The following is an 8,854-nucleotide window of genomic DNA, read 5'->3' as shown; positions in this document are numbered from 1 at the left end:
CTTTTTTTTTGGGGGGGGGGGAGAAGCTTTGTGTAAGGGCAGCGACCGCCACAAAGATGGCGGATTCGGCTACACAAACCACATTGGTTTTATTATGATTTTCAAAAGTCTCGTTTTTTGTTTGTTTTTTAAAGGCAAACCCGAGACCGCAGGAAAAAGAAAACAGGGCGAAAGCAAGGAAGGTTTGGGGCTCAGTAATGGAAAGCAGCCCCCAGCATTGGCAATACTAACAGACTGCAATCCTGCATGTTGCAGCTGGACCCAAATGGGTCTTACTTCTGAGTAGTCACGCAGAGGGATTGCATTGCAAGGCTGCAACCTTCAATGCACTTTTGGTTGCAATCTTAGGACAGCTTATGAGGTTTAGCTAATTGGTCCCCCCCCCTTAAAAAAAAATTAAAAATTTCCCCAACCCAATCATCTAAATTTATGAAGGTGTGGGAAAAGGTCTGAGAGACCAGTTTAATTTCAGGTACTTTGCCCTCCGTCACATCCCTGCAAACCTCAGCACGTTTGCGAGAATAATATAACAACGAACAAAGTTCAAATCTCAAATTATCCTAATTTGCAAACCGAAACCACATACACATCTCCATTCGCCGCTCGCCTCAAACTCAAATTCCAAACTACGGATCTTCAGACTGCAATCCTTAATAATAAAATAATAATGATGGTGATTGTTGTTGTTGTTATTTTATTTATTTGTACCCCTCCCATCTGACTGGGTTGCCCTAGGTACTTTGGGCAGCTTCCAACATATATAAAAACATAATTAAAAAGCTTCCCTATACGTATTTACTGAAACAGGCAGTTACCCGGGTTAGTGGATCTTCCATCATTACACATCCACTAAATAAATAAGTGACTCGGTAGGTTTCTGCCTCCCACCAAATCCGCCTCCTTATTCTGGCTAATAATAACAGTTTCAATAATAATTTTATTATTTCTATATGGCTTGTCTGCCTGAGTTGCCGCAGTGGGATGTCCAGTCTTGCTCATGTATTTGAATTGCTGACCAGTTTGCAGTTCCCCACAATTCCTTGCAACACCTTCCAGCAGCCATTTTCTGCCCTCCTGTTCCAGCCCAAGACATTTCGGCGCCTGAGGCACACCACAAAATATGTGTGGAAAGATCTACATCAGGAACGAGGCACCAGGGGATAGAGATCTTCTGTTGCCCCTATGGATCCTGCCGCCCGAAGCAGTCGCCTTGCCTTGCCTCATGAGAGGGCCGGCACTGAGCCATGCAGTAGGAACAAAGCCTGCTGCAAAGTTTCTTCCTTCTTCCTAGCTATTCTTTTTCAAGAGAGGAATTAGCCCAAGTGCCTAGAACGGTGTGCCGATAACACCGGGGTTGGGCTGGATGACCCTTGAGGTCCCTTTCAATTCTACCATTCTAGGATTCTATGACTGCCCTCCTATTGATGCACAATGTTAGGCTGGGTCTAAAAATATTGGTTGCCAGGAGATAAAAGGGGCCCACCCACAACTACGAGGCTGCCATTTAATTTTTATAAGAAATAAACAGAAAATTTCAAAAAACACCTAAGTGGGAAAAGGTACAATTAAAATTTGTGCGAAATGAATGTCTTTTTTAAAAGTACTCACAATGTACATATATTGTACATCTGACCCCCTTCTTTCTATGGGACCCTGTATATAAGTGACCTCCTTGGCTCTTATTTATGGGACCAGCATGGGTGGCCGGGCCTGGTGAACTTTTAATTCCTTACCCGTACGGTTATGATTCGTGGGTTCCCACTTAATTTTATTTTGATTTAAAATGTGATTTGAATTGCATTTTAAACTAATCATTTGATTTTGTGTTTTTAATGTATTATATATTTGGTGTTAGCTGCACTGAGCCCGGTCTCGGCTGCGGAGGGCGGGGTATAAATTAATAATAATAATATTAAATACAGGTGGTTATAAATTATTTTTTAAAATTAATATTAAATAAATGGTGGATATTTTTAAATAGTTTGCTAGTGAATGAACATTTTACACATTAACAGGTAGTTCAAAACCGTACTGTATTCCATGCAGTCAACTATAATAAGAGCAATTGTTTGAATTCACTAGATGACTGGGCAAATAGATAATATTTTTTAATGTTTAAGGGGGCCGACTGGCTATTGGGCAAGTTGACATCCTGGTCAGTCCGCCACTGGTGATGCAGCAATAAAACTGCTCACACATTTGCAAAGCTAAGCAGGGTCTGGTGTGATTTCAAATTGGATGGGGGACCACATGCTGAGCTTCCTGCATTGCAGGGGGTTGGACAAATGACCCTCAGGCTCCCTTCCATCTCTATGATTCTATGACTCTGCCCTGTTATAGCCAAGTCCCCCACCCGCCTTATGAAACTATGCCTGGTCCTCAGGCACCGCTCTGGGTAGACCACCATTGGAGTCCAGCCTCCATTTTAGATTTAGGAGTTCAGCTTCTCACAAGCCCTAGACCAGAACCTGAACTAAATTTAAATCCCTGAGCTCACAGACAAACGGAGAGCATTGCAAACAGGTTTCTCCTCCCGCTGAGATTCACTCAACGTTTACAGGAATATAATGATTTACTTCTCCAGCTTTCGAAGCCACAGCAATTACAGTAATGTTTGTTCCCTGGAGGTGTCTTTCAATTTGCCATGCTAAAAACAAAGAAATGTATGGCAAGTTGTAACTCGGCTCAATTCCCTTGTTCTTATGCATCAGGGCAAAAGTCTCTTGACCCTTAAGATTGCACTATAGGGATGCTTTGGGGCTAGAGATTTCTGCTCCTGTTTTTCTGTTTTACCTTTCAATCCATAGCAAGTCAAAGTAATAAGTAATTTGTTTATTCTTTTGTGATGTGTTTGGACTCAGGGCTCAACTGGTGGCTTTCTACTTGTGTTTTTGACTTGTTTTAAATGTGTTGCACTTGAGAATAGTCAGGGTAACCGTTTTATGAGGCAATTACACATCTATCTAGCATCTATCTATCTATCTAGCATCTATCTATCTATCTATCTATCTATCTATCTATCTATCTATCTATATCATCTATCTATCTATCTATCTATATCATCTATCTATCTATCTATCTATCTATCTATCTATCTATCTATCTATCCATCCTTTGGAGTAAGTCCCATTGAATTCAATAAGACAAAGAATTCAGTAAGCTTCCAGCTAAATACCAAACCTTCAGTAGTCACAATCTTAAATCACATCAAATACAACGGCATATCAAGCATTGCATTTTGGGGGAATCTAAGATGGTGACTGTCTACAAACCTTGGCTCATAATTTTAAGCAACCACGTTAACTACCAGGACAGGATAACATGCCTTCCAAGTGTCCCTATTTTCCAGGGACAGTCCCAGATTTACAGAAGCCATCCTGGTTTCTGATTTAATCCCGGAACGTCCCGGATTGTCCTTGTTTCCCCTTTCCTCCCCCTCCATGTCTCATAGAACTTGGTGGAGAAATCTGACCTCCTACTCATGTCTTTGTGTTCTCTCTCTCCCCCTCCCTCCGTGTAGGTGCAAAAATGGAGTCCTGTTTATTATGAAAATAAAATACTGGCATAAAAACCAACACATTTGATCAGGTATCCCATGGGATATATGCTGAAAATTAAGCCCAAAGGTTTTGTGGCTGTTGCTGCTACTTTAAATTCATTTTCAGCCTTCATGCTTTATGCAAAATGGCTGGTACAGACTTCTCTAAAGACCAGAAATCTTAAGATTTTGTTGTCAGGTGCTCCTTTGTGTTCAGATCAGGCCTCAGCACAATCATGTAGCACTTGGGAAGGAAGATGCAGCCCAGAAGCCCAGCACTGGAGGCCAACATAGAGAAGATCTGCAAAGCCACCATGTACCTGCCCTTGGTGCTCAGGTAGGTGGGCACAAAAGACACCCAAACACTGCAGAAGACCAGCATGCTGAAGGTGATCAGCTTGGCTTCGTTGAAGGAGCCGGGCAGCTTCCTGGCTAGGAAAGCCACCGTGAAGCAGGTGGCAGCCAAGAAGCCCATGTAGCTGAGGGCAACGTAGAACATGGCCACAGACCCTTCGTTGCATTGCAGGATGATTTCTTCCACCTGGGAGCGCATGTCAGGCTCTGGGAATGGGGGAGAAGAGCCCAGCCAGATGGTGCAGATGAGAACTTGCCCCCCAGAACAGGAGATGACAATGGAGTTGGCCAGACTCTTGCCCAGCCATCTCCTCACCCTGTTCCCGGGCTTTGTGGCCAAGAAGGCCAGCACCACCGTGATGGTCTTTGCCAAGACAGAAGAAACAGCAACTGAGAAGATGATGCTGAAGGCCGTTTGTCGGAGAAGGCAGGTCTCTTTCCTTGGGCGCCCGATGAAGAGGAAGGAGGACCAAAAGGAAAGCAGGAGGGAGACGAGCAGGATGTAGGAGAGGTCCCGGTTGTTGGCTTTGACTATGGGAGTTTCCTTGTATTTAATGAAGATTCCCAACACGATGCCTGCTGTTAAGGACAAGAAGAGGGCAACGGAAGCTAACACCATTCCCAAATATTCTTCATAAGCCAGGAAGATGATAATCTTGGGGACACATTGATCTCTGTCCTTGTTTGAATGGTGATATTCTGAGCAATGTTCTGCATCTGGGGAAGGGAAAAAGAATGGCTGTAGCATCACTTACATCCCTAATGATCTGTGCTCTATTAACATTGTGATCTAGGATAAACTGAGAGGCAGTGACCACTCCACTGTTAACTGCATTGGTTAGATCCTGCCTATTGCGTGGACAGGCGGAGTCCCCAGATCCCGCGCGGTCCCCCCGTCATGTGGAATAACGACGCAAGACAACGTGCTATGGGATTAAATTGGCCACAACTTTATTAAATTTCAAATGTGGGTAGACCTTGGCTCAGGCATTGGGCGTTCTCCCTCCCCAGTCCTCAGCCGGGGACCTAGGGAGCATCAGGGTTATCCAGTATGTGTGTGGGTGGATGGGCCGGCTCTGGAGAGCATATGTTCAAGCAGAGATAGCCGCCCCCGTTACGCCGCCGCCGCAGGGGAGAGCAATGACGACCTTTCGGTGTACGGTCAAAGCCTCCCTTCAGAAAACCCCTTTAACGGGGAACCCTGGTATCGCCACCGCAAAGAGGAAGATGGACTAAAGGATTCTGCCCAAGGGCTGATACCGCCAAAGTTGTGACGTTTTGCTACGGGAAAGGCGAAACCTGCCAATGCAGGGAAATTCCTTTCCGACCCTTTAACAGGGACCTTAACGTAGCAGCGCCCGCATACCTGTGAAGAAAAATTAACCTGCAAAACCTGTGAAGAAAAGTTAACCTGCAAAATAAGACATTAACTGAGGGTGGGTAGGGTGGGAGAAGCTCTGGAGCCAAGTGAGGATTCCCAGGTAAGATCCTCCCTCTATTGTGTGGGCAGGTAATCCCTCCCCTACCTGGCCGGTCTCCTTGGCAACTCTTCCCCCAGGTGGGATTGGACAACTGACTGAGGTAGGCGGAGACCTTCAGGTATCCCACCTGGGGGAAGGCAAAGCCAAGCCTATGCTGTTGGAGCTGCTCCAGATCTAGGGGCTGCACGTGTCCACGCAAAGGGCGCCCCCCGTTTTAAGCAGGGAGCGGTCATTCCTCTTTGTCCGAACCTTTAAAATGCAGACATGCAATGCTCATAGTAGTGAGATCAAAACGGTTCATAGATTATATTGTAATAATTTTAGTGTGCTTTTGCTGTTAATTATTTTGCTCCTTTTCATAGTCTATCCATTATTTTTGATAAGTGTCAACATTATTTCCTTTTTGTGAGCCTTGGTATAAAAAATAAAAAAGGAATGCTTTGTGGGCATTCCTCTCACAGTTTGCACCCCAGAGATTTCTTCCTTATGGTCATTCCTTTCAACTCACTTCCAGGATGTAATAAAGGTGATTAATACTAAGGAAGTCAAGGAAGGATTCCCATTCCCCTATGTCTGCAGAATTCTCACAAAAAGTGTGTGAGACTGAATTTCTGCCCTGTGTTTACTCTCTCCAGAAATACCTTCCCCCTTGGAGTCACCCACCTTCCTGGGCGGAGAAGGTCCCTTCCGCACACCGAGCACAAGCATAGCAGCAAATGGGCTTTCCTTCTAGGACCACCTTGGCATATCCAGGTCGACATCTTTCTGTACACCTGGAACGAGGTACAGCCTAACCAGAAAGACAAGAAGGTGCAACAAAGAGGAACAGTTAGGAGTATTTGTGGGTATGTAATTCACTCAACGCGATCTCTATAGCATGGTGGTGATCCCTGACAACCGGTCTTGCCAGCTCAGGATGATGGGAGCTGTAGTCCAAAGACAGCTGGGGACCCAAATTTGGGAAACCCTGATCTACCCAAAGATTCGCAGTTGTGGTCCCCAGTGAATCATTCAGGAAATCATCACAGCTCTACATCGATCACATAGAGGTTGGGGAGGGGTCTGTCTGGCAGGGAATCCTGAGAGATCCCAGTTGCCGTTTCCAGCAGCCAAGAACCTCAGTAGCCTGCCATCTCCCCATTCCCTTAATGTGGTCAGTTCTCTTTAGCTGCAGAACATGATCTCTGGAATGCAGCTCTTGACCCCTCATCAGAGTCCTTTCAACCATTGGGGTTGACCAGAATATCTTGTGCTTTAAATTTAGTTCAGTACAGCTGAGGTTTGAGCCACCTCTTCTCCATTTACCTGTTTCCCTTCTTAATAAAACTTCAAAGCAAATGCCAATGGGTCTGACATGTGATTTCCCCAAATTTCAGGATTCGAATAATGTCTCACAACGGTTCATGTTTGTGTTTGTGTGTGTCAGAGAGAGAGAGAGAGAGAAAGCGCTTTGCTGTTCAATGCCCAACTGAATGGAGAGTTGGGGTTTTGGGGTTTTTTTTTTGCCAAATTGCTTTAATTGATTTTCCAAATTTCACCATATCAACCACTAATTAAGACAAATTTAATACCAGTGAGCTTACTCACAAATTAAAAAAAATACAATAAATCAGTAATTATCATTTGTAAAATAAATTAGTTTTCATCCTTCTGCGTGTATGAAAGGTCAGTATCCTTTATTTGAGCATCCCAAATTCTCCTCCTATCTCAGCTGCTGACGAAAGAAGGAGTGGTGGTTCCAGCTGTTACTGGACAGTCAACCTGACATGGTCATTCTGCAGTGGTTGTTCAAGGAACAGCACAATCAGGATCTCCTAGCCCCCCTCCCCCCATTATTCCCCCTACCTTGTTGAATTTCTTGTTCCACTCAATGGCTTCTGGGTTAATGGTGAACTTTATGCCAGCAGATGCCTCTGTCCTTATATTTCCAATTTTCACAAGGGCACGAGACTTATTGGGATAGATCGCCCAGTTCATAATATCGAACTCCGCTGGCAGCTCCCAGTTCTCATCCAAGCACAGTCTGCCCCTGGAAGTATTCAGACACCGGATTTCTCTCAAGAAAGGGTGAAGCTGGAATGGCAGGGGAAAGCAGCAGCATTAAGAAACTGGGAAGCTACAGTAGGCAATTAATCAAGCCAAAATGGGGAAAACACCAGGGCCAGGTGGGCTATCAGCAAAGTACTATAAGAAATTAAAAGATTATTTGGCACAACCACTAAAATATTTAAGATATTTACATTACGCTGATTCTGAAAAAAGATACAGATCTATTATCAGTCAAAAATTATAGGCTGATTTCTCTATTAAATAATGACTATAAGCTATTTGCAGACCTATTGGCAAACAACATGAAAGTGCTATTAATGGATTTAATTCATCAGGACCAGGCTGGTTTTTTACCAGGCCGCCAGATGAAGGATAATATAAGGAATATAATTGATATAATATCTGGAGGTTAGAAATGATAAGCAAGCAGTGTTGATTTTTATAGACGCAGAGAAGGCCTTTGACCATGTTTCATGGACTTCTACGAAGAAGACTATAGAGATGATGAAATTCATAGAGTCATTACAGTGGTACCTCAGGTTAAGAACTTAATTCGTTCTGGAGATCCGTTCTTAACCTGACACTGTTCTTAACCTGAGGTACCACTTTAGCTAATGGGGCCTTCCGCTGCCACCGCACGATTTCTGTTCTCATCCTGAAGCAAAGTTCTTAACCCGAGGTACTATTTCTAGGTTGCCAGAGTCTGTAACCTGAAGCATCTGTAACCTGAAGCATCTGTAACCCGAGGTACCACTGTACTTAGAGGAATTCACTCAATTTAGTCTGACTAACAGGCTATGATGATAGTAAATAATGTAATAACAGAAAAATTCAAAATAATGAAAGGGAGAAGGAAAGGGATATCCCCAGTCACCATTATTATTTTAGTTTTAGAGACCCTGGTCAGAAGTAGAAGATCAGATGAAGAAATAAAAGGGATAACAGTAGGTTAAAGGTAAAGGTAATGGGACCCCTGACCATTAGGTCCAATTCTGACCGACTCTGGAGTTGCGGCGCTCATCTTGCTTTATTGGCAGAGGGAGCCGGCATACAGCTTCCAGGTCATGTGGCCAGCATGACTAAGCCGCTTCTGGCGAACCAGAGCAGCACATGGAAACGCTGTTTACCTTCCCGCCGGAGCGGTACCTATTTATCTACTTGCACTTTGACGTGCTTTTGAACAGCTAGGTTAGGAGGAGCAGGGACCGAGCAATGGGAGCTCACCCCGTCACGGGGATTCGAACCACCGACCTTCTGATCGGCAAGTCCTAGGCTCTGTGGTTTAACCCACAGCGCCACCCGCGTCCCAACATTAGGTTACAAAGCATATAAACTCAAGGCATTTGCAGATCATAGAATCATAGAATGATCGAGTTGGAAGAGACCCCAAGGGCCATCGAGTCCAACCCCCTGCCAAGCAGGAAACACCATC

The 8,854-nt window shown here is 44.4% G+C and overlaps 1 protein-coding gene across 1 annotated transcript in view; it reads right to left on the bottom strand.

Moving 5' to 3' along the window:
* Nucleotides 1-3,521: 3,521 nt before the first annotated feature.
* Nucleotides 3,522-8,854, bottom strand: part of LOC310835874 (vomeronasal type-2 receptor 26-like) — a 32,166-nt gene continuing 26,833 nt past the window's right edge. The window contains exons 4-6 of the mRNA XM_083720863.1: nucleotides 7,219-7,446; nucleotides 6,037-6,163; nucleotides 3,522-4,609 (exon numbers count right to left, since the gene is read on the bottom strand). Of these exons, the coding sequence (XP_083576989.1) occupies nucleotides 3,720-4,609; nucleotides 6,037-6,163; nucleotides 7,219-7,446 (1,245 nt within the window). The 3' untranslated portion in view covers nucleotides 3,522-3,719. The remainder of the gene's footprint in view (nucleotides 4,610-6,036; nucleotides 6,164-7,218; nucleotides 7,447-8,854) is intronic.

This window comes from Podarcis gaigeae, assembly GCF_964106915.1.
Source record: "Podarcis gaigeae genome assembly, chromosome: 18".
Classification (NCBI taxonomy): Eukaryota; Metazoa; Chordata; class Lepidosauria; order Squamata; family Lacertidae; genus Podarcis; species Podarcis gaigeae.
Note: the sequence above shows the minus strand (reverse complement) of the source record. Positions and strands in the feature narration are given on the sequence as shown.